This window comes from Symphodus melops, assembly GCF_947650265.1.
Source record: "Symphodus melops genome assembly, chromosome: 7".
Taxonomy (NCBI): Eukaryota; Metazoa; Chordata; class Actinopteri; order Labriformes; family Labridae; genus Symphodus; species Symphodus melops.
The window spans coordinates 16952113-16978038 of NC_136697.1; the positions used below are offsets into that span (position 1 = coordinate 16952113).

The window sequence follows — 25926 nt, forward strand, 5'->3', positions numbered from 1 at the left end:
CACAAATGAAATGTCCTGTCTTAGAACAATGAATACACAAATAAATAAAAGAGAGACAAAACCACTGTTGGTATAAGACGTAGGCCTTTTTAAAGGGCTAATGTCATACCTGTTCACAGTTTGCTGATATTGGATAAATTATTAAGTAGCCTATATTATCTAAATCAAGCATAATAGTCTACCAGATCAGGTCTTGAATTTTAAGCTTATTTTTATTTTGCTGGTTTGTAAACCTTGGTCATGTTAAAGTGTTCAAAGTGTAGTCTTGTGATTTAGTCTCTAATGGTAGGACTGCAACGTTTACTTTATTTATAAATCTAATGATTTATAAATTGCCCACACCTAACCCAACCCAATTGTCAAACACCTTCTACTCATTACTAAACCAAATAGATTCACTATCTTAAAATTAGCAACATATGTAATCAAAGGAACTGCAGACAAAAAAAAAAGAAATTATTTTCAAGACTAATTTATGAAATCCGCTTTGGAATTTATATATAAAGTTTAAAGAAAAAGTATATAAACCCTTTGAAATTGCATAAATTGGTCATAAAACGTGATCTTTAGCTGTCTTATGAAAACGTAGACCTCAAAACAATCTTAAAAAAATAGTGCAGTCTTCTTAAGGTCCCTAGTTCAAAGTAAACTTGCGGTCTAATACAGGGCCCAAAGTGAAGTTTTGCCCCATGGCCTATAAGCAGCTTTGATTTGGACATGGCAGCATCGCCTGACAAAATGTTTGTTCATTGCCTAAGATGTGACATTGCCAATAAATAATGGTAATAGGGTCAACGTACTGTTTAAACTTCCAGAGTGATATAACATTTCTGTGTGTTGTAGGCCAGATATTTGCGATACGATTTCGGAGTCGAAAACGAATCACAAATAAATGGAGTTGGTTGGATTTCTCTCTGGGGGCTAGCTAAGAAAGCACAGTATCCCTTCACCTCATGGGAAAAGATGATTTTTTTTTTTTTTACTATTTCCTTATTAAACTAGAAACTTAACTTTTCTTTGTGAAACTTGCTATCTAAAATGCTTTCTAGCTTATAAAATCAATGTTTTATTCCCTTGCACAAAACCACATAATTGTCTTTTAGTGGAAAACATTTATATATATATATATATATATATATATATATATATATATATATATATAATTTATTTTTTTTGTGCTTTCCAACACCTACAGTGTTTTTTCAAAAAAAGCTCTACATTCTTATTTACAGTAAAGCAAACATGATGATATGGTTCATTAAATTAAATATTTGCTACTTTTTTTTCAACAATATAATGTTTTGTTATTTTCTCAAATTAAATGTTTAAAAATACACATTTGAAAAGAAAAACATCATACAGACACAAAAGAGAGTTTAAAAGCTTTATTTGGGAAAAGTCATGTGTTAACAAAACAGTTGATCCGATGACATGGTAGTGTAATTTTTTTATTTTTTTTTCAAATGCATTCAAATAGAAATGGCTGTGGGCAGAATGTGGGTGTGATTGGTCACAGAAGAGCGGTTTATAAGCTCTGTCAGTAAAATGTATCAGTTTGTTGTTTTTACGCTAAAGTAGTCTACAACAAGATCAGTAGGAAAATACAAAATGCCATTTTTGAGATGAGTGTGGGAAGTGTGGGTAAGGTGCTTGAATCATGGAGGGCTGGACGAGGAACCACATGGTCCGTAGGGACTGTTAATTTTTTTGCTGACAGGAATGGAAAGTGCACGATTTCTCCAGATCTGTTAAATGAAGACAAACAAAGAGAAAAATGATTGACAACAGTTAAACAGAAACATATCAAGGTAATCCCAGGTAAATGACACACATTTTGAATAGTTTGTTTATTCACTGTACTGTAAATCTTATATACATATATATAGCCCATGCTGCAGTTTTACAAACCTGAAGTAGATGTACCACAAGTCCTGAGTGATTTCATGGCATCCATGTATTCTGTCCCCAAAAACGAGTCGTAGCCTGTTCCAGCCGGAATCTCTTGGAGACACTTGGTGGAGTCTTTGAAAAGAAGGTTTTTGCCGTTCTCTGACTGGAACAGCTTGAATGAGTTATCTCCAGCACTGACGCCAAACGTGCTCTAAAAATGAAAGAGAAGATGATTATTTAAAACATAATTAAAAAACCTTATCACTGTCAGGTAACAACAGAAGTTAAGAGAAGAAAGAATGTTATTGTTAGGAGAAGGAACTGTTCTGTTGAATGTCTCTAAAACCTGGATGCTGAAAACTCCTGCAAAGGTTTAACTATACATGCTCAAATGATTCCAGTGTATTAAAGCTGAACAAATGGATGACATTTTAATAAGTAGAAGTAACAGATTGTGTGTAAGCATCCAATGTAAATCATATGAGATCAAAAACAGAAATGATGGGCTGGGCAATACATGTCTTGTTGAGGAATTTTCTGAGGCCTAAAAGTGGTGAAAAAGCATCTTACTGGAGGAAAACACAAAATAATTTATTGCAATCCAAATAAACTAAAAGTAAGGGCCACCTGAAAAAAAAACAAAAAGCGCCACGAACCTGCTGGGTCTTGAGAGTGGTGACCACATCGTTGCGGCTCTCTGGACGAGTCACCACAGCGTGTGCAGGCACCTTCGCAAGGTGACAAGTCTTGAATTCAGAGATTGGCATCGGACTCATTCCCGGGCAGATCAATTCATAATCGTCAGAACTCAGAGATCTAGCCCAATCTGGACCATTGCCTTTGAATGAAGAGGTAGCATAATACACATAGTTTAGTCTTGAACAAAGCTACAATGTAATAGAGATTAAAGTAAGCCAGTGTCAGCCCCCTTACCATTACTGTTTTCAGGGACGATTGAGTGTTTGATGAATGCAACATCACCAGCACCCTCAACAAGACATCTGACGTGAAATACAAAACAGAACTTGTTTCCAGAAGTGATCATATTTGGATAATTAGTTGGATTAGCATGTTATTTATATTGTTGTTTACAAGTTAGCCACTGCTTTAAGCATTCCTGGATTTATCAACTTCTTGACTCATAATGGAGCCATCATTTATAAAGCCAACACCATGCTGTGTTTAAAAGACTTCAAACCAACCAGAAACCATTTAGGGTTGGAAAATGAAGCTTATTCGGAAGTGAAAAAAAATGCTGTTCTTTGAGTGTTCTTTTCTATATTTATACACAATATAAGGAGGCAGTAAGTTTATATCTAATCCGTTTTGACGGATGTTACATGGCATGCATTTGCTGTTTCAAGGTTTAAGGACCAACCTCAGCTTCTTGTCTTTGCCTTTTTCTAAAATGACAGAATGTTCACGTCAGCATTTACAATATGGCGACCGAAATTGTTTCGCTCTAAATGAATCCGCAGATACCAAATTCATAGTTGATAGCTTTCTCTCTAAGTAAAAAGTGAACCGAAATGTAAAAATAAAGACAGCTTTTTTTTTTTTTGTCAAGTCGCTTTAAACCAGTTTCGTCTTCCAGTCTTTTTCCTAATCTTGGTTATACTAAGAATTTTAGGATTTGAGCTGCATATTTTACACACAGATTTGCAGGACATAGCAATCCCCTTTGTTTAATCTAAAAAAGAAACAAACTGCCTAAATTATCCAACATGTAAAACTGAAATGTTTTGACAAACATGCACACTTATTGTACATTTACATGCAGACTGCATACGGCACTGTGCGTCCTACCTAAAGGCTCCAGTGTAGCCGTAGTACTTCTCTTCAGCGCTAGCTTTGCACTTGGACTCGTCTCCCACAGTTTTACCGCTGCCGGCACACTGACTACAGAAAGGCGAGGTGGGGTCTGAACCGGGGGCACAGCCACTGCTGAAGAACTGAGCTGAGGAGAGCAGGACATGTCAGTACATTGTGTTTGCAGTACAGCCAGAAATAAGGGAGATGAAAAAGAATCTGCAACAAATAATGTAACTTGAATACTAGTATCTATGTTTATATCAGTTTTGACATACTGAAGTCACAGTCGTTAGTCAGTTTGTGGATGTGACCCATCGGGATGTTCCAGCCAGCAGTTCTGCCCAAGCCCGTGTGACAAGATCTTTTACCCCTCAGGCTGTCCCATGTCACCCCAGAACTCTTCTTTACAACAGCAACTGCATAGTAGGAAGCTGTGGCTACAATAGTGGAAGTGAGAGATAAGAATTAATCTTAGGCCTGGAAGACAAACGGCTATTCATTCATCTTTGATGTACAAACACTCATTTGTATTTGAATATTGAAAATTCAAAGTTTACTTAAAACAGTAACTCATAATTACACACTTAAGAAAAAGGACTGTTTGGTTTGTACACTTGTTGATACTTGAGATTTAACTGGAGAGATAACAGGCTAAATCTGTGCCTTAATGGATCATATTGAATCCTAAATGAATCCTAAAACTGGCAATAGTTGAAGAATACATCTTCAGAAAAACTTCTTCTGCAATTTTATAAACACATACATTTTTCTAAGCTGTTTTTCAAATTCTAGTGAGTGAAAATAACAAATGCATGTTTACAAACAAATTGATATTGATCACTATCCTATCATCATTTTATCTACCTAATAGTAGAAGATAAAGAAATTCTGTTTGTTTTTGTTTGTTTTTTTACCTCCAGGTGTGCTGCACAGCCCTGCAGATAGAAACAGAGAATCACATTTTATTCCATGTAGAAATTTTGAATATTTAAAAAATGATTATAAACTTCATGTTCTGTGCTTTCTAACCCCCTGTACCTTCATCATACTGCTCTGCCATAACTGGAACCAGACCACACTTTCCAGCTGTGTACACCTGTCCTCCATCCACTGCCATTGCATCAGCCTCTTTACGCTACACAATAAACAAGAAAACAAACAATCAGAGATAAATGCTGCAGAAATACATAAGTAGAAACAAGCTTGTACCGTAGTCATGTGTCCTTCCAAGAGAGATTTACCATTATCTTTGACAGGCACTCTTCAACGGTGTTGCCTCTCACGCATTCAACATCAGTGGAGCCGTCGTCACCCACACTGTTGATACTCCACGCGTCGCACTTGGCGGTCTCAGCGTGGCCCACACCACACCATCTAATGGCGCTGGATGAGGTGGCAGCAGCCTGCTCTATAAAGTGAAGTAAATATCCAAACCGTAAGGCAAGGCCAGTTTAGAACATTTCTGCAACGCAATTCAAAGTGGTTCACACGAGACATCCAAAAATTCATGACAAAGAGAAAAAGAAACGTAAAAAAACCCCAAAACATTTATAAAATCATTAAAACAAACAATGTAACAATCACAGATAAGATTAAATATGACATTTGCTAAACTATAGGATCCAAGAGCAATAGAGACATATAGACATTAAGTAAAGTGTATCTAATAAATAGGCATGTCTGGTGGTTTGTATGTTAATCTGTGTTCAGTTTTCTTTAGTTTACAGCTTACCTTTCTTAAGAGAGCGGACAATGCTCATGTATTCAGCACCCAAGTAGAGGAAGGAGTCTGTGTTTGTTGGCACCCTCACCAGTTTCTTGGTGGAGTCTTTGAATAACAGGTTTTTGGAAGGTGCATAGGCATCAGATGAGAAGAGGTCGAAACCCTGAAAAAACACAAAGTACGCTTAGTCATTATTTTAGAGCTTTATCATATTAGGAAGTAACTGTTCCAATTTTACATCCAGGGGGCATTTCAAAACGCTTTAACTGGGATGGCTCAGCTGGTTCACTGACCTATGTCGATATGTCAAAGTAAAATATAATGTTTATTGGCTTTACTTAGTTTTACATAACATTAAGGAATCAAGTCAATAATGTAGTTATAAGAAATCCTGAGAAAGTTAATAAGCCCTGACATCGTCAATATCAAGCTTACTAAATGTGGCTGGAGCAGTGTGCACATTTTGTTTCTACTTCTGTGCATTACTGAGCATAACAGGAAGTCCTTTTCTGCAAATTGTATGGATTTTGTTTGTATATTAATTGCACTGTGCTTCTTCTTTTTGCAGTTATAACAATGTTTGGTAGGAATTACAACTCCTTTTTATTGTTAGTTTAGTTTAGTTTGATAGCTATGGAATTACTCCATTTTCTGGCTAAAACATCATTGTATGTTTTATTTTGTGATGATGTACAATCAGTTTGTTTACACATATATTATCGATATCATATATGTCTTCCTATAGACCATGCACACAAACACACACCCAATATAAACTCACAGATAAGTTAAGCTTTTTTCAATGATACCTGAACTGAGTTGAGGCTTTCCCAGATGAAATCGGCCAGCTGTTGGTCCTTGCGGGTGACAACGGCATGAGCAGGCACTTTGGCCAAGTGGCAGTTTTGATAGCTGTCAATAGGTGCTCTGGTGTTATCCTTGCACAGAAGCTCATATTTGGCCTTTTCAGAATCTGAAAGAATAAATAGAAATGAAATTCCCCCTCAAATCACCCAGTTGTTTTATACTTTCTCCAGTCACTTTATAATTGTTTTAAGTTGAGTTGGAGGATAAAGCTATTTCAAATAAAATACTGTTTCCACAACCCCATACATATTATAAAATAGAGTATTTTTGGGCAGCTGTGGCTCAGTCCTGTTGTCTCTAAACTATCATATGAATGTGTTTGAATGGATAAGTTCATACTGACGGCCATTTTACTTAGCAGCCTCCACCATCAGTGTGTGATAAGGTGTGAAAGCACTTTGAGTAGTCAGAAGACTAGAAAAGTGTTATACAAGCTGGAGTCCAGCTACATTACAATTTTAGTCTTTTTATAACTATGAATCCAAATGTTATTTAACAGAAATTATGAGCTTTATGTGTGAGTTCTGTACAATCACATGAAAAAAACTAAATTCAGGAAGAAGTTCTGCAACAAAAACAGATACATACTGAACCAACTTAATGAGAAGTTTGATGAGACTGTTTCCACCTTTGTAATCTCTATGCTTTGCTTCCTAATCATTGGCTATCCTAATCAAATTGTGAGGAGGCAGTTTAATGTTCCTATCTAATTTATACAGTAGTTATGGAGCATTAAACAATATGTAATTATATCTGGCAAAGATGTTGTTGTTTGTAAGCAATACTAGAATAGCTTGTAAAATTATCAATAAATAGCAGATTTGAATTTTCAGTAAAACTAAACTGTTTAATTTATAGACTCAACAAATTCCCTAATTAAATAAGTATTACAATAAATGATACTGACCTGGTACAGTAAGATGCTTCACAAAAGCTACATCTCCAGCATCATCAGCCAAACACCTACAACATAGAGTCTGTTACTTGATAGAAAACAACATGCCTGCATCAACATTACAAGTTTGTTTTGAAATGAAATGCAGTACATTTTAACAAAGAGGACAGATCTAAGAGACCCTTAAATTAGCCTACGTCAAAAGTCATAGAGGTACATACTCAGCCGTCATAGCTTATCATATTCAGAAGATAAAGGTGTGTAGGTGGATAGAGGACAGTCATATAAGGCCTTATTTGGATCAAAGAATTAAAAATCATACTGACTGGAAAGCTCCGGAGTAGTCATAGTAAGGCTCCCTTTGGGTCTTCGAGCAGTCATTCTTGCACTGCTTGCACAGAGTGCTGGTAGGGTCTGCTCCTGGGGCACAGCTGGATGAGAAGTAGGCGCTAACCGCTGCAATTATAATAACCCGAAAAAAAATTAGATTTCTCATTTAATCAAGAGAAAAAACAAATGTCCTAAAATGTGCATGAAACAATTTTGCAATGTCTGAAAAAGATTTGAACAATGTTTTATAACTTACTGAGCTGCTTCCTGTGTTGGATATCATTGTATAAAAAAAGCCGTGCATCATCATGTTGATTTCCCGTCGAGCAGAAACATGGGGCAGAGTTACTTTTTCCTATAGCCTCAAGCTCAGCTAAAATAATCTAAACTGAGCTCACCGGAGTAACCAGCTATTGCATCATCTTATTGTTTGGAATTAGTAATTGTATGATTTTAGTTTTTTAACCTTTAAAGCAGCAATTTCATATATTATGTTTCGCCCACAGTGAGCAGGGGTGGTAAAGTGAATGTAGCACATTTTGTTTGAGCTTCATGTTTTGTGTCACTCACCCTCCTCTACAGGTTTGTCTTCAATGCCTTCCCACTGAATCAAATTCATGGACACCAGAGTTCCAATAGGAATGTTCCAGCCTGCAGATTTCCCCAAACCAGTGTGACAAGACTTCTTTCCCTGGAGCTGACTGAAGGTGAATCCACTGCCCTTCTTCACAACAGCTACAGCATAGTAACAGGTTTCTGAGGCTGGATGGACAAAACAGAACAGGAACACATCCTTTTAAACCATCTGTAGTACATACGAAAGGATCAAGAAACTCTTCTGAAATGTCTGCTGATAAGTAAACCTACAGGTGCCGTAGTCCTCAGCAATGATGGGCTGCAGGTCGTAGTTGATCAGTCCAGCAGTGTAGATGTCTCCTCCATCCAAAGTGATAGCATCAGCTTCCCCAGCCTGAACAACACACCAGCAGCTTAGCCATATCCCCAACAGCTCACAGATTTATGTGTTTGCATGCCAATTTGTCAGCTAATAAATGCAGTGTTATGAATTAGTAAATTTTGTAACATAATGAAATCCACTTTTTTAAAAAGACTTTGGCTTTCTAATTCAGTGTCAAAACATTTCAGTTCATGATTTCAGTCACAAGAAGTTTTACATCTCAGATGTTTACCTACAATAGCATAAGTGTCACATGATTTTTTTCATTTTCAGGGATCGGTAGAAAAAAATAATGAAAGCAGAGATAAGTATGCATCCCCTCCCCTCCAGCATAAGTAATGCAAGTGCTTTATATGTGTTATTACATCAATAATATATAATAATAATAATAATATACATCTAAATGATACAAAATACAAGTGTTTTTCAAAGTATACAACAGGAAACGCAGACTGACAACCTTCGAATATCATATTCAAGAAGCGTGTAAATAGAAACAAAAAAAAAAAAGATTTTGTTTTTACATTAAACAAATAAATGAATAATTGTATTTTTGCACTGCACATTGATGAAGTCCAGTCTAATGGAAACTTCTATAAAAAAAATGTAAATGTAAAAGACAAATGAAAAAGACATTTTGCATATCCCAACAACTAGTTGTTTTTAACATGTAAAGCGTCTTTGAGTTTTTGAAAAGCGCTCTATAAATAAAATGCATTATTATTATTATTATTATTATAAGAAAAAAAAGGTACATTATTTCATAATTCTTGCATGAAATAATTAAAAAAGGTGTACATTATATTTTATATTCGCCATTTTAATTGTTATGTGCATTTTACAATGTTACATGTTATTGCAGCAGGGTCAGAGGCTAATGTTATATTGGAGTCCATGGCATGACAAAGTTTGGGAACCCATGATATATTCCATAGTTATATGAATCCAATTTTCTAATTAAGAAATTAAAAAATGTAAATCCAGCTTACTTGAGGCCTCCTGCTTGATTTGCATCGCAATAATAATTTATGGGACAAATTGTGCCATAACATGTCCATCTTTATATGCACTGTGTGCATGATAGTGCTCATACAGTTTATTCAGACACCTTGTAGTTCTGACTCTTTTTTTACATTTTTATTTTTTTACATTTTTATATTTTTATCTAATTTAATTTCACACTGTGTGATTTTCTTTTGCTATCCTGCTTTTCTGCTGTAACACTACATTTCTCTGTTTGGGAGATGAGTAAAGGATTATATTATTTTATCTTATCTTGTGACTGTTGAAAAATGTTTAAGCAAATATAGATTAGGCTTTTCGTTTTCCATTAATTTAAAAGAAGGACGATAAGAACTCCAATGGTAGGCTAAGCTCTGAGAAAGTTGAATCCCCTCACCCTTATTGCCATGATGCAGCTCAAAGTGCTGTCTCTCTTCACGCAGGTGAACGCCGGAGAGTTGGCAGCGAGGTCCGAACATTTCTGCAATTCTTGGTCCGACTTGACGCACCATTTCACCTTCTCGAGGGGGACGGCGAACACAGTCGCTGCAAATGCATCAATAAAAAAAAACAATACAGAGTTGAATATGAGATCTGGATCAACATAGTCTTGCTGTGCAAAGGTTTAAACCCTTACCGAGATAGCCGAGCAGCGCTACGAGGAGAAGAGCCTTCATGTTGGACGGCAGAGTCTTCACATCAGCGTCGTCCTGGAGGGAGCTCAGGCTTTTTATAGCAAACCTCTCTCTCGTTTGCTCAGGTTTCCTAACGTAAGCGTGCTTGGGGGCGTGCGTGTACTTTTGTTGAAGATGGAGCGCGGGCTGGCATGAATTCCCACATTTCCACACACTGGAGATTCACAAGTTTTGTTATACTTTGTAATCATTCTTTTTTTCTCCTGGCACGGCTCACCTACTTCATATTATGTGACAATGTTAGGTCCACTGTAGCCAGACCAAACTGCATAAAACGGTTTTTAATTAAAACCTGATTTGAAGCAGACAAGGAGGTATTGCATTTACTTGGAGTGGTAGATGTATCTAGGCTATTCATAACATAGTCCTGAATGACCCCATAAAATTAGTTGCAAAAAGTGCCTTAAGAAAAGGACAAATGCTTTTGAAATCTTGTTTGGATAAATCCAAGCACCTCATCCCAGAGAGCTCAGTGGGACCAACTAAAGAGCTGTGCATACAGAGTCATTGTTGCCCAACGCAAGAGCAAAGGTTCATGTTGGTCTGTGATTTGAATCAACACCTCTGTCGTTGATCTTGCCCAAAGTTTGAAATATCCGTCATTTACTTAACTGCAACGAAGATTGTTTTAGCCTACACGGGACTAGAATATGGGAGGCTATAATAATAAATACTGAACATATTTGATCAGTCATTACTCTTATGAACATTATATGTTAGATTTTAAATATTTGTGTTTTAAATTTTTTATTGTGTTGCAGCATATATTTTCAAGTACTTTTTCTCTATCTTATTTCATTATGAAACGGAACACCATGGCTCCTTGTATGTGTTAACAAAGTTTGCAGCAACCTTGATTGAAATTACAATAATCTTATTTGTGATGTAGCCTATGTTTGCTAGTAAATGGGATTTGCAGGAGTGAATAATAACTTGATGTATGTATTAAGTAAAGATTCATTGTGATTCAGGTGTAGCACAACCAATACATTGAATATATCAATAACCTAGTTCATCTACAATCATAACTTTAAGCTTTTTTTACCCTCTATAGTAAATAGAGGGTACCTTTATGAGTTGAATGAAAGAGGAGGATCAAAAACAGTTTGTTCCGCAAGTCTGTGCAAATATGACTTCTTACTTTCACTCTGTGAGTAAAGTGTAAGAAAGGCAAACAGGCAAAGGCAGACTTTTATATTGTCTGAGCTGTCTATTGTGTTGAAATGCATTTGATCCATAAGACCCTTGAAGCTCAGGTGTTTTAGAGCCTTTACGGAGGCATTTGAGCAGCACTATTATCGGAAAAAGGCTTCATGTTGGATGGACTCTCCAGGTTATATACTATGAATAGACCATTGTATCTGTCTCAAAAAGAAAACACAAGAATTTGCTTGACTTCCTTATATGCATGATACGCATGTGTGTGTCAAGTTATTGGTACAAGAAGGGTGGCATGAAAACAGAGAGATTTATTAGCAGATTTCAACATAATAAAGTTCCCAGACACTGTTGTTCACTTTACCAAAGATAACAAGGAAGAAGGGTGATTCAAAAAGGAAATGGAGCTGATTTTGGCTGATCAGACAATGACACCTTCTCAAAGCCCTTTGGCATCTCACTCAGTCTCACTCTGTTTTTCTGGTGTATTAGATTACTAGCATCGTTGCTATCTGAGAACAGATCAAATGTAGGGCTGGGCGTTTCATCATAAATTAGTCAAAACTGACATTCAGAAACTCTAATCGATGTATTCTTGCCCATGTTGATTATTTCGATTATTTTCAGGGAGACTCACGTGACGACATGTCCAATCTGCAACATGGAAGCAATGTCCATTGTCTGGACTCATTTTGTCTTTATGGAAGACGACACAGAACAAAAAGAAGTCAAATGTAAACGATGCAGAAAAACTGTTTGCAAGAGATGCAAGCCATTTATGTTCTACTGTCTGAATTTCTACTTTTAAACTAAAATGTGTATTTTTAATTTTAAGCAATGCTTTGAAGGCGGTTTGAAATATTGAATAAATGACCACAACTATATATAAATATCCCAAATATAAAATCAAATATAAATAATATCCCAGCTTTAATAGTTATATTTACATTAGAGAGCATGTGAGAGAACTATGAGGGCATAAAACTAAATAATTGTTCATTATTTGTAATCAAGGAAAAATGTTGAATTAATTGTGATATTGATTTGAGGTCGACCAGCTCTAATCAAATGACTGGCATGTTTGAGGCTAGTTATTGATTAAGAAGTTTGATAAAGCGAGTTTTTAATGTGATCAGGATTTTAATGATCATAATGCAGTAAATCCACATGATCTTACTTGTCATGGTGAAAAAAACTATTTGGATACCTTAACAAGCCCTGATTTACCAGCAATGAACAGGTTCCAAATTTAGTCCTCGCACAGTTTCAGTCTGCTGCTATCACGTTTGATGTAATGCCTGAGTCCTTAATGTCCGAGCCTGTCATTATCTGTCCTGAGTCTTGATTTAGATGTTTCTTTGTCACTTTTTGAATCAGTGCCATGACATGACACCTTTTGATAAAGCATCTGGCAAGAAAAAATACAGCTGTCCTGTACTAAAGTGGACTTTTCTGTTTAAAGTCACATGATCTGAGTAAAACATTATGTACACGAAGGTTTGTGCATGAGGCCCCAAGCATCTGGTGCACACAACCCAATAAAGCGCACGTCTGCGATTCAAAAAAAGAAAAAGAAAATATTTCAGCTTACATAATTTACATATTAAGCAATACTACAGGTTTTTGGTACAAGAAACGTGGCATGAAAACAGAGAGACTTATTATCAGATTTCAACATAAAGTTCCCAGACACTGGGGTTCACTTTACCAAAGATAACAAGGAAGTCTCACTCAGTCACACAAATACCCTTTGTTCCTCTTACACAAACTCTGTTTTTCTGGTGTATTAGATTACTAGCATCGTTGCTATCTGAGAACAGATCAAATGTAGGGCTGGGCGTTTCATCATAAATTAGTCAAAACTGACATTCAGAAACTCTAATCGATGTATTCTTGCCCATGTTGATTATTTCGATTATTTTCAGGGAGACTCACGTGACGACATGTCCAATCTGCAACATGGAAGCAATGTCCATTGTCTGGACTCATTTTGTCTTTATGGAAGACGACACAGAACAAAAAGAAATCAAATGTAAACAATGCAGAAAAACTGTTTGCAAGAGATGCAAGCCATTTATGTTCTACTGTCTGAATTTCTACTTTTAAACTAAAATGTGTATTTTTAAGCAATGCTTTGAAGGCGGTTTGAAATATTGAATAAATGACCACAACATATTTTGTACGATATGCACTCTTTCATTAGAAATAATATCCCAGCTTTAATAGTTATATTTACAGTAGAGAGCATGTGAGAGAACTATGAGGGCATGAAACTAAATAATTGTTCATTATTTGTAATCAAGGAAAAATGTTGAATTAATTGTGATATTGATTTGAGGTCGACCAGCCCCTATTAATGTCCGAGCCTGTCATTATCTGTCCTGAGTCTTGATTTAAATGTTTCTTTGTCACTTTTTGAATCACTGCCATGACATGACACATGAGAAAAAACACAGCTGTCCTGTACTAAAGTGGACTTTTCCTTTTCTACGAGTAGGAAGTCACATGTTCTGGGTAAAACATCATGTTTTTAATAATAATAGCTTTAGATGTTAATACAACATCGATAGCTTCTAGTTAATATTTTCTTAATAATCTGAAACAACAATGAGGCTTCCTAAAATACCTTGAAGACGCGTCTGTCTGCATATCAAAAAGTGATTCTGACCACAAAGCCCTCCTGACTATGCTTAATCAGTGTGGATACACTTATCAATTGATGATTATTTTCCTGAAACATGAACAGAGGCTTAATCAGTACAAGTTGGCCATTACAGAAAGATATCACCAGTCACTATTTAAAATAATCTGCAGACTCAAACTAGTGTGTTTGTTTTGTCCATCATGCTTCTACACATCAACTGAGCTACCGAGGAAAGGACATGATTAATGGACCAAAGTCCAGGCCCCGCTGAGCAGACCAGGACCAAAACCAGCAGGCACTGAAAAGAGTAAAAATGGAGAGCTGAAACAACATGCTGGTGCTTTACAAACATGTTAGTGTTCTGATCAGCTCAACCTTTGCTGGTCTTTAAAGCTTCATGTGAGGACATTTCAGCTGGTATGAAGTTAAAAAGCAAACAACACCACATTTGATACTTAAAGTTGCCAGATAATTATTTTTAATGCCTGAAACTGCTGCCGCAAGGTAGGTGTCTGATAAAATGATTAAGTGCACACTGCCAAAGAGTTTTTTTTGTTCTTCCTTTTTTTCTTTTTTTTTACACTTTACAAAAGCTTGGCGGACATAATGTGAGACCTTTGATTGTTCAGAGAAGCAGGATGAGAGTTGGTGGTACACATGCACTGGACAGGAATATCTGCAAAGAGATAATGTACAACTCTGTCCACATGATTTACCTAAACTATACAAACCCAAAGTTACTCACAGGAGCTTCAAGCTGTGCAGAAAACAGGGAATGTTCTTCTTTGGATGTTTCTGTAACTTTTAGTTCAGGATGCCATGAATGGAAATGTGATTTATTTCAGTGCCCTTTTAATGAAGTATTGTCTCTCCATGCATTTTGGGCATTCACACAAAGCAGATTGATAAAAAAGTTGTGAAAAAAATGATGCCCTTGAGGCTAACCATGCTGACCCTTTAGCTCTAAATCACCAGACCTACACTTCACATAACAAACTCAGTGACTCTTTCCACTAGAACTCAGTGTCTCTTCACTACTGTTCATCTACAACTCCAGTTTCTAACATACTGCGAAAAATAACACATCATTAGACCTTAAGCCCAAACTACATACATAAAATGAGTTGGATATTAAGAAGTCTCCACCAGGGCCACACAAGATATTACACAACATGGTGAGTAAATTTCTTGTCCTAATTTCACTGAACTTTGTGAGGAAAATGAGAGGAGCCCCTCTTTAATCTCACCGATCACACATTAACTTTCATTGATTTCATTCTGAGAACTAACTGAAAGGTCCACTGACGACTCAGGTCAACATCCAACCTTCTTATGCAACAGAAGAAACCTGAAACATACGGCGTCTGATCATTTCTTTCCCGGTTACCTCATTCACCTTTAAGCACATACAAAAGGATCACATGTGGAGTGAATGCAGGTTGTTGTCTGTGCTTATGTTGAAGTGTAAAACTCAGAAAGTTTCACAAGTCTCACGTCTAGCTTGCTGTTGTTATTCCAGCTGGCTTTGGAAAGCTTTTATAACCTCAAAGCTGCAAAATCAGCAAAACATGAAAACAAACTTCAACTGTTTACTATCCACAGCAATGCAAATATCAAAGATGTGTTCGCCTTAAACAGTGATATTTGACCTGAGATGATCTTTTTCCATCTGTATGGAAGAAAGACCTTTTGCTTGAATGATTTCACCTGTTCCGCACTTGAAGGTAAAAACTACATTTTAACATGATCTTAACCGAGGAGGGAAAAGTTGTCAATACTGTTCAGTGCTGCCCTTTGCAACCTCCTTATGTCAGTAGGTGAAGGAATGTCCTTCTCATACTGTATTGTTCACAGAGCGAGGAGAGAATTAGAGTCAGTGTCCTCATCTGTTTGTACAGCTGCAGGGCCTTTTCTTTCACCTTCGACCGTTGCCCTGTACCGGCACTGTTGCAAATATCACTTGGAGCCCTTGTTCAAAGGGAAAATAAAACATGAATTTTAACTTTTAAAATGCTGACACATTACATTGTCTTTTTTTCTTTTTTTTTAAAGCTGTGACCCTGACGATCTAGACAAATTGAATATTAAAACATTTAATTGTTTTTGCAACAAATCTTTGAGTAATAGTTTCTGCTTTATCACATGAACAACTTCTGCTCTGTGGGCTTTTTTTTTTTCTAAGAGGGTCGGGGTTCATTTATTGCATTGAAAAGGGAATGGTCACTGCACATCAGAACAATGTTGTACTTACCTTTTTCATTAGATGGAACAGTATATGAAAATCTGCGGTGTCTCCAGACCTCAAGGTAAACACCTATGACATACATTGGAGGGAATGTGCGATACAGGCTCCTCAACATCACCGAGCCTCAATCTCATATCAAATGAGGAAATGCCTTCTAAGGGTTCAGGGACTTAAACACAAACACAGAACTTTCAGTCCCAGGCACCACTAAACAGGGAATAAAAGGTTCCTCCTTTCAGTAGTTGTCTGTGTTTCTACAATGGTCTTCAGGCCATTTAAGAGTCCTTAAGAAAGGTTAAGTAAACTTTAAAAAGACCCATGTAGGAAACTATCCTAATGCCTGGTAAAGTCTGCTCTGTATATTTGAAAAGGAATGGATTCTATCGAGCTGATCTTTGACTGTTTAGGCTTTTCTTATAGCTGCTAAAAAAACCCAGCTCCACATATCTTCAAAGATTTCAGTACTTCAGTACTTGGCTATCAAAACATTTCAGAAAAAAAAGTTTTAACAAAAAGAAACCATCTTAACCCCAAGACCAACCTTTAAAGTTGTTACATGTTGTGTATATGTCAGCCAGTAATATACCAAGGCCCAACAAATGCACTGTAATCATTTCTTTAGGAGCACTCAAAGCGTCTACAGAATACTCACACTGGCAAGTGGTCCTCTTCCGGCCATGTTTTAGACACATTACTGCCACCACCTGTCCATATCAAGTACTAAAGCACTTATTTATGTTTATGGCTTTCATCACATTTCATTCACTGAAAACTGTCATTGATGTTGGCCTCAATCATAAAGCATCGGGATATGTGAAATTAAGAATAAATTTCATCATCAATATATTGGAGGTTCTCTCATGTCATTGATGGCTGTTAGGTTGAAGACATCAGCAAAGTTTAAAAAAAAAAAAAAAAGTTGATTGGTGTTTCCCAAAGCCCAAGATGACATCATTGGATGCTTTAGTTTGTTGCCAAACCAAAAGTCTTTAGTGTAATATCAACAGGAACAGTAAAACTGCTGCGTACATTTCTGACCTGCTCACAAACTACAAGCTGACCCCGGCCCCTCAGGTCATCAGGTGAAGGTTGTTTTAGACGTACCCAGAATAAGATCAAAGTCTCAGGAGGGCGCCTTTAGTTCCTGTGCTCCCTCTGTGGATCAAGCTCCCCATTGAGCTGATGTCAGTCACAACTACGTTTACTTTTTTAAGCTAAACCCAAAACCATTCCATTTTTCCAAGCATACAAATAGTTACCCTGCGTCCGTGTGTGCAAATATAATCACTTGTGTGGTTGTTGATGAGTTTAATGCCCTTGAAGCTTACCTGTAATGAAATGTGCTTTGTAAATTAAATTGCTCTTATTATTTTGAGGCTGGATGTCGAGCTTTTCAACTAGTTCTTTTAAATGACCCAAAAAGATCGTTGAGTACAAAAAGAGTTGGCAAATAGTGTAGTAGTTAATATCTAGTCAGCTACTGATTGCTGCAGTTTTTGCACATCATAGCTATGTGTTAAATAAAGAACGTAACAAAAAGACCAAGCAGCATCTCCCTTGGTTTTGGTGGTTATATTTTAACATCAGCATATTTTCTTGGCAGCATATAAAAAAGAGAGGACACAATGACTACAGCTAAATCAGTCTCTAAGCCATCTCTGTACAGTGTAGGTCCGACTGATGAAATATACCCCCCCTTTGTTCATTCCCTTCTGTATCAAAAGTTGAAATCCAAAAACAATGTACTAGTCTCTAATGAACCAATAGAAACTTGAGTAAAAATGTGCAGATCAACCAGAGTTCTGTCAGATATACATGACGAGTGTGTCACAAATGTCCAACAGGGGGAGATTTTTTTTACTTGTTATTGTCTGACCTCTACTCAGAAAACTCAACCCTCAGTATAATTACAAGCTCTCTCTATCCGTGGCCATATGAGAGGCCACATTTGAGCCAAAATAAACAAGAATGATCCTCCCTTTACTTGTCTTTCCGGGAGCTCTTTTTTGTCCAATTCCCTGTCACCTCATCATCAAGAAGGGCCTCATTAATGGTTGTACTTTTTATTTGAAAATTAGTTATGAGGTCAATTCTGTCCTGATGTGCTTCAGTTTCCAAAACAAAATGAAGCTGGAATCAGAGAGGAATTGGTAATTTAAGAAAATTAAAGACTTCTGACCTCCCTGAACCCTTGCTGGACAATTGTTGAGCACTACACAGGGATCGAGCTGACGGTAAGGACGTCAGTTTTTAGACTAGTGGCATGGCAGGTAGAGTAGTCCATCCACTTAGAGTGGTCATTCGAAACACAGGGCCTAATTCCAGAAGAACGGGGAATTAAGGTATCAAAGGCCAGTAACATCTTGAGCCATCTGTGAGAGGGTGAGGTCAACCAGAGAGATACAGAGATCAGAGTGAGTGTGTCTGACAAGGCTAGTTCCTCTCCTGCACAAATACAGTCTCCTGTGGGCAAAGCCCCGCCTCCTGCAGCGTGATGTCATAGTCCAAGTGGGCAAGCTTCCTCCTGGGAAAGTTGGTGACGAGTTCAAAGCGTTCATTAGGGTAACCTTTGGTCTGGACGTGTTTTACCAGGGCCTTGAAGTGAGAGGAAGTAATACACAACAGAAGAACATCATGAGATGATTTTCAATGTGCACTTCAATGCTCACATTTATGACACCTTCTGGACAGTTGACTTAAAAATATGACTTAGAGACTGTCTCTGTCAATGACAAATTGACCCTGAAATAGAGACAAGCATATTCTGCAAATTCATAAAGCACAGATTCTTACCAAAAGTTTTGCTTTAGAAGACAAGGATATTTGTTCTCTTTGTCCATCTGGGTATCGAAGCATCAACCTGGCTTTGGGACCTACAAGATAAAAAAAAACAACGGTGGTAAATATCTTGCATGCAGTCTATTCAACAAGTTAACAACGTCCACGTTTTTGACTTTAATCATGTGATCCCGTTGTGCAATCGATATGATTATTATATGATATGACAGGCTCGGACTTGCATTCAAATCTCACTGCAGTCAGTGCAGGTGATGCGTTCAACATCAATAAAAGTTCACAGACAAAGAGACACTGTGCACAACAATCACAACTATGAATACATGTCAAATAAAACACGTATAAATAATTTAATCAAACTGAATTTTTTGTTTACAAATGGGCTTCACTGATTGTGATGACAGCCTGCAGGAGGTAAGATCAGGCTTAACCCTTCAGATCGAAACAGCTCCAGGCGCTGTGTATTTATGGAAACTGAACAAAACTCTAACAGGTTGAGTCTCCTTCAATGGTTTCAGGATTCGATTTGTTCCGTTGGAATATTTGCAGGAGCAACATTTAGATTACCCGTTCTTCAGCTGCCACTTTGAAAACTTCACAACTTTCACCCTTCTTTTTGGCAGGTCAGCTACTTAGTGCCTTCCCTGCAGCTGATGGCAGGTTTTTACATATCTGGTGGGTCAGATTCGTGAGCAATCACTCGCCACTCTTCGTTTCAGATAGAAACAAATGTGTCAAGTCAAGATCTTTAAAATGTGTGTCATAGAAAGTGTTTGTTCACATTTCAACTGGTCCCTGACCTCTTTCTTTGGCTCTGAATCTATTTCAACCTTCGAACAAACTTTATTAGACGAGAAATGCTGTCAATGGATGAATTCCAATTATGTCTTTGCTAAATGTGTGAAACTGAAAAGGACTTTTGTTTTCGTTCCTGAATCTGGAATAGTATTTCTGTAGCTATGCTAGAGGTTCTCCGTGTTCGAGTGTCGCAACTCGGATCAATCATTTACTGTTTTGTGAGGTGGTCTGTCTGCAGACTGGACCACAGACTCAAAGGCATGCCCTGTCAGACATCTTACTTCAATCACCGCTAGCTTTTTTTCAGATGATAGGATGACGTACCGTTGTCATCAGGACAATCTTCTTCACAGGTTTTGATGGTGCTGGTCTTGGAAGGCCCGGTGCTTTCACCTGCAGGGAGACAGTGGTTCCCGCCGGAGTCTGCGTCAGACGGAGGATGACAAGGAGCACAGGCTGAGGGCTCAAGGTGGTTCTTTTTGCTTTCCTCCTTCTTGTGACTGTGGTTATTTTCTTTGTACGGAGACTTTCTGTGGGAAGAAGAAGAAGAGGAAGAAGAGGAAGAAGTGGAACTGTCGGGGTGCAGGCGCTGCTGGGCTGCCACGGACGGGAGGGACGGGGTGTGCTTGCTGATGGAGCTCTTCTCCTCGTGAGGTCCTGGCGTTTCACTGTCTGAGCCGTCGACGGAGATGAGACCCTCGCTGTCAGAGAAAGGCTCAGCGTCTGATTCGTCGTCTGATCGGGGCGAGTCAGGGGGTTCGGGGGCGTTTGAGGATTCGTAGTGGGTTTCCTGTAGAGAGGCCCGGATTGCTGCTTCCAGCTGACTGTCTTCACTGGCATCAATCAAGCTCTCCTGGAAGACCAAGCAGAGTGCGTGGCTTTAGAGCAACAAATCAAAAAGCAGGACTTTCCTAACTATAACAAATACACAGTATGAGTAACAACATTCTGAGGATCAAGCTTGTAGAATATTTCACTTTCAGTTCATGTAGATAGAAACTGTAGAAGTTTAAAAACATGTGCTCTTCACATGAAGTGCACGAGAGAAGACAAAAAGAAATAATAACCAAAAACCTCAATTAACAGCTCTTCAGTTGACAGAATATTTCTATGAGATAAGAGACCCACAGAGCGAGCTCGTTTGGCTGGGGGTGCGTGGCAGGAAGGCCCATCGAGCTGCCCGTGCTCTGCCAGGAAGCCGGACGCTTGCTCCAGGAACGAAGCCACATCCAGCTGGTTCCACTCCACCATTTTCTGACCTGCAGGGAACACGATATGAACACCCAGTTGTACGTTTTTTTTTTTTTCTTCAACAAAGGGATTCAAAAGAAGAGGACAGTAAGAGCAGAGGTGAACTGATCTGAAGTAAAGTGGTTCATGGTGTCTCTTCAGTCACACATCATTGATCAAGGATTCTGTATAATGTTGCTTTAAAACACATTTTCCTAACGGCCGTTGTTCTGTACTCCAAGACAGATGTCAGGTGTGGAGATAATGCCACAGCAAACCTCTAATCCTCACTCACCTGTGCGAGGATCAAGGATGGAAATATAAGGGAACTTGTTCAGCTTATAGAACTGGATGTATCGTTGTCCCTCTTCACTGTCATGATATACCTGGAACGAAAAGAAAAAGGCACAACACAAAACAAACATGAGTCTTCAGACAGGTCAGTAAAAGTCAGCTTGGTGAGACTTTAACATTCACAGTGGAGTTTTTGCTGGTTATATATCATATTTAAGTCTTGATGGTAAATTGTTAGAAATTGTTTTATTGTCAGATTTTGAAAAAGAAATAACCATGCATCCTTTAGTAAGCACCATACAACTTCTACTAGTAGAAACGGACTCTTCTTTATTTCAAATGACTCCACATCTCCAACCTAATTTCACGCCAGATATAATTTAAAAAAAAAAAACAGGTTCTGCAGCTGTATTGAGTCAAGTTCTTGTTTTTGAATCACTGGTGTTACAAATCACTCACCACACCAAATGAGTCAACACCAACTTTGTCTTCCTATAAACCATATCACAGCAGAAACCTGAATCTGAAAGTGCATACCTGCCAAAATATGAAATGCTCTCTGATGATGGTCTTCACCGCATCATTACTCCAAACATCCCTGTTCAGGCACTGGCAGGCAAAGTCTTGAACATTTTGAATGTTGATCATTAGCCACTTGTTCTCCAGCTGTCCACAGTCTTTCGCCTTTTGGAACAATAAATAAAATAGAGAATCAGAAAAGAAATAACACAAGCAGGCTGCATGAAACTAAAAAATAGAAAGATGTTCCGTAGCTGTCAGATACAAAGCTACGTTGAGTGATTTTGATTTGCAAGCTGGCACCAATGGACATCATAAATAATTGGTTGCCTTTTTAACAAGGGAGAAAGGGAGGACCAGAGAGGGGAAATACATAATTCATAACTTTTGTCTGCATACTCTGACCTCCCAAGCACGGCACACCTGGTGTCCCACCTGTTATCTACACAGTCACCATCTGAGATTTCTCTGAAGTTCACACAAGCTGAATAAAGATGTGTGGTGTAACGTGTCTGGTAAGTGACTCCCTACCGTCTCAAAGCTGCCTTTGTGCATGAGCTCAATGGGAGGGCGGAAAAGGTCTGCCAGGGTGCTCAGTTTCTTATCCACCGTGCCACCGTTTCGCAGCTCCTGTTCCTGGCGAACTGAGAAAAAAAACAACAACAATCAGAGTTATAGTTTGAGGCAAAAGACAGTGACGTTTTGCATTGTGGTTGTGACTTGGTAGATAGATAGATCGATAGATACTTTATTGATCCCAAGGGAAATTCAAGGAAAGGACTACATCATACCACATTTGCTCCTCAGCAGGTATTTTAAAAGGTGGAAAACTTGATTTTACTCACTAGTTTCTGTCTGGAAGTCTCGGAAACCATCAAATATAGATCGAGCCGGTCTTCTTCGCTTTGGTACTGCATGAGAAAAAGACACATTACAGATCATTCTACACAGATGATTGAAACACTACAGCCAACCAAATATTTGTCAAAGACCCGTTTACACGAGGCTCAATAAGAGAAGGAGCAGAGTAATACCTCCAAACAATGGTTCAGGTTCAACCAATATGTCCTGCTTCTGGGGAATCGGTGCTCGTACTTCACTGAGACACAAAGAAACATTTACAGTGTTATACTAAAGTTACAAAGTTAAAGTGGGAGAGATTTGGGATCCCATTCCATCAGAGAGGGTCAACGACAGTAAAACAAAGATATGTGAGGGGGGACTGTTTTAACTGAAGTTTGTGAAGAGAAAAGGGGATGTTACTCTGAAGGAGGGGCTCTGCTGCTTGAAGCTGCTGAACTTGAGCTGGTGCTGGGCTCCTCTGCAATCCCTCCTCCGTCCAGAAACATTGTCACTGCCATCTCCAGATTGTTGCTGCATGCCTCCAACATGTGTTTTCCTACACTCTCGGTGGCTCCTAAAAGATATTTTGGATAAATGCACATAGTTTATTTAAAAATACTAAAACAAGAACGCTTGAGGTTTTAAAATACTAGAACATATCATCATATCATCCTCTGACATCCTCAATAAAAATAAATAATAAAAACAGTATATGCATATGGATAGATTTAGTGTTTGATTAATTATGTGTTGGTATGTTATGACTATTAATACTGTAGTGGCACTCCGTCTCTTTCTTTGTCCTTTGTACCACTTATTGGAGTCAACTCACAGCATTTGCAACGCGAGCGAAAAAACGACAACTTTTTCTTCATTTTAAAAGGTTTACTGTAAAAAATTCAAAGTAAAATAAAAGTACAACAAAGGTCGAAAGCACGGTCAAAAAACTGTGTTGCTTCCATCAACACTTGACTCCATCTACCTACGTTACATGCGTCACATTTAAATACGCAGTGATGTCATAATCAAAAACATTTAGAAACATAAAAAATTATTTATAATGACTAAATTATGACTGTACAAACCATTTTAAACATTATGAATTAACATGAACGTACTGAAAATCAAATTTCAATCATTTTTAACTAAATATTTATAATCAAATCAACAATAGGCATATTGGCTCTTACAAATACCAATATTGTATTTATTTATGTTAAAACTAGAGAGTCTAAAACATTACCAATATTTTATTTGAACTGAAAAGAAAATATTTGTTAAAACATCTTGTCATTTGCTCATTAAAATGTCACAACGAGATATGTTGCCTACAATCACTGTCTCTATTTCAGTAGAAAAATAAAATGTCAGTACTTTTTTGGATATTAAACGACGTGATGGAGGAACTTAATGGAAGAGCCACAAATACAATAAATACCAGACTAATATTGATGCATGTTTTTTTTTTACATGTCATGGTTAAATGAAGCTAGCAGTTTATTGTGATAATGCCTCATTACATTTGAACACTGCCCATTTCTAAACATTGTCCTCGATTGAAGAATAGTGTATAAACTGATCAATCATGAACTTAGAAAAGCAGTCCAATGTAAAATCTCACCATACCTAAAGTTAATGCTACTATTTAAATAAACACACTTTTTATTAAAATATTATGGTATACTTTCTGAAGTAGTAGTAACACAGCTCATGTTTTAAGCAACGTGACGTGAAACTAACAGATTAAACACTCCACAACTGTGATTAAATAAACTAAATAATCGACACTGAGCATTAAACAATAAAAAAATGTAAGGAGAAAAAAATTACAATAAACGAGGATCTATCGGTATTTGAGTGTAACGTTACAGATCCTTCCGCATGTACTGCGCATGTCTGTTTCACTTTTCCAGTCCAGCAGCACAGCAGCCCCCGGACTGACTCCCCCCTCCTTCTTTTTTCTTCGAGAAATAACTTAAATTTATACAATGCCCTTCCTTATAAAGCACATAAAAACTACAGAGGAGCTCTGAAAGAGTAGTCTAAGACAGACGGTGTGTCGAGCGGCGTGTTGTGAACGCCGTGGACGTGAAGTGAAGATGACAGTCACACAGTGTGAAGCTCCGGTTGATGATGAAGAAGAAATGTTACACAGCCGACCTCCATTCCCCTCCGAACAACATGCACAGCACAGACCAGCACAGATCATCCCCGGGACTGTTAAATAGTGTTTGGTATAAAACCACAAAGGAGAGAGGGTAATATCTAAAGCTATTTTAACATTAAATATTAACAGCGGATGGTTTTTTGGTCCTTTTCGCAGGTTTTTTAGTGGAGTTTATCTGACAACTGGCTGTGGTTCCCTCTGCAAAGCACTGACAGACAGAGAAACACTTCACGTCCGGTTTCCTTCCTTCGCACTGATTTCATGCTTTTTGGCCAAAGGGGACTATCCCTACTAAATAACTCAAACCTACTTGATGTGTATAGCGCACAATGAAATGTAATTATTACCTGTTATTGCTGTGAATTGTTGTATTAACCCGTTCACCCCCGGAGCTGAGGTGTCTCCGAGCGCCGCCATCTTACCGCCACAAACAACAACATAAATGTGGCGCATGCGCTACGCCGTCTTTTTTCCTCCTGCGCGGCGCGGCGCAAGCCCCATGCGCGTATGTGCGTCAGCAAAGGGTGTGCTGCATTGTGGGTAACGCAGTCCGGTAGTTGTAAAGCCGACACAGTAATAGTTCTTAATAGTATTTAATTGTTCTTCTTGGATTTCTTTTTGGTTCACATTTATATAAATATGTATGTCATTTGGACGATTAAAATATGCTCAATAAAATGTATCTGCATAGATTTTAGATTAAAACTTGCTAGAAACAAACACAAGACAAGAACTTTTTTTTTAGGAAAAAGCGAACGAATTCTGCTGTACAGAAGAAAATTATATTAACAGAGTAATGTTTATTCATTTTGCTTGTTGTTTTCCCGGTCAAACAGGTATATAGGATGGATAAATGTAAACTGAAGGCTATTTAAACTGCACCAAAGACAGGAATACTTCTACTGTACATTTAGCAGTAATGTTTTTAGTTGTATCCAGTTATTCATAACTACATCTTTCAGGGGGTTATTATTTTATGGTAAACAACATATTCATAAATCCAGCTGGCTTCAATTTTAAGACATTTTTAAATTTGAATTTCACAAATAAAATAACCTTT

General features: G+C 37.7%; 2 protein-coding genes across 2 annotated transcripts; both read right to left on the reverse strand.

Moving 5' to 3' along the window:
- Positions 1 to 1370: 1370 nt before the first annotated feature.
- On the reverse strand, positions 1371 to 10219 carry tfa (transferrin-a). Its single transcript, XM_079347453.1, has 17 exons — positions 10115 to 10219; positions 9875 to 10023; positions 8385 to 8487; positions 8088 to 8279; positions 7514 to 7643; positions 7200 to 7255; positions 6235 to 6398; positions 5435 to 5588; positions 4944 to 5110; positions 4741 to 4837; positions 4617 to 4637; positions 3978 to 4139; positions 3697 to 3847; positions 2824 to 2891; positions 2547 to 2728; positions 1909 to 2101; positions 1371 to 1745 (listed from the first exon to the last, which is right to left on the reverse strand). The coding sequence occupies exons 1-17, from the start codon at positions 10152 to 10154 to the stop codon at positions 1699 to 1701; spliced, it is 2076 nt and encodes a 691-aa protein (XP_079203579.1). The 5' UTR covers positions 10155 to 10219; the 3' UTR covers positions 1371 to 1698.
- Positions 10220 to 17776: 7557 nt separating this feature from the next.
- Positions 17777 to 25347, reverse strand: ubxn7 (UBX domain protein 7). Its single transcript, XM_079347748.1, has 11 exons — positions 25214 to 25347; positions 23120 to 23273; positions 22891 to 22955; positions 22702 to 22767; positions 22388 to 22500; positions 21875 to 22021; positions 21339 to 21429; positions 20942 to 21072; positions 20138 to 20666; positions 19013 to 19092; positions 17777 to 18814 (listed from the first exon to the last, which is right to left on the reverse strand). The coding sequence occupies exons 1-11, from the start codon at positions 25317 to 25319 to the stop codon at positions 18653 to 18655; spliced, it is 1644 nt and encodes a 547-aa protein (XP_079203874.1). The 5' UTR covers positions 25320 to 25347; the 3' UTR covers positions 17777 to 18652.
- Positions 25348 to 25926: the final 579 nt, after the last annotated feature.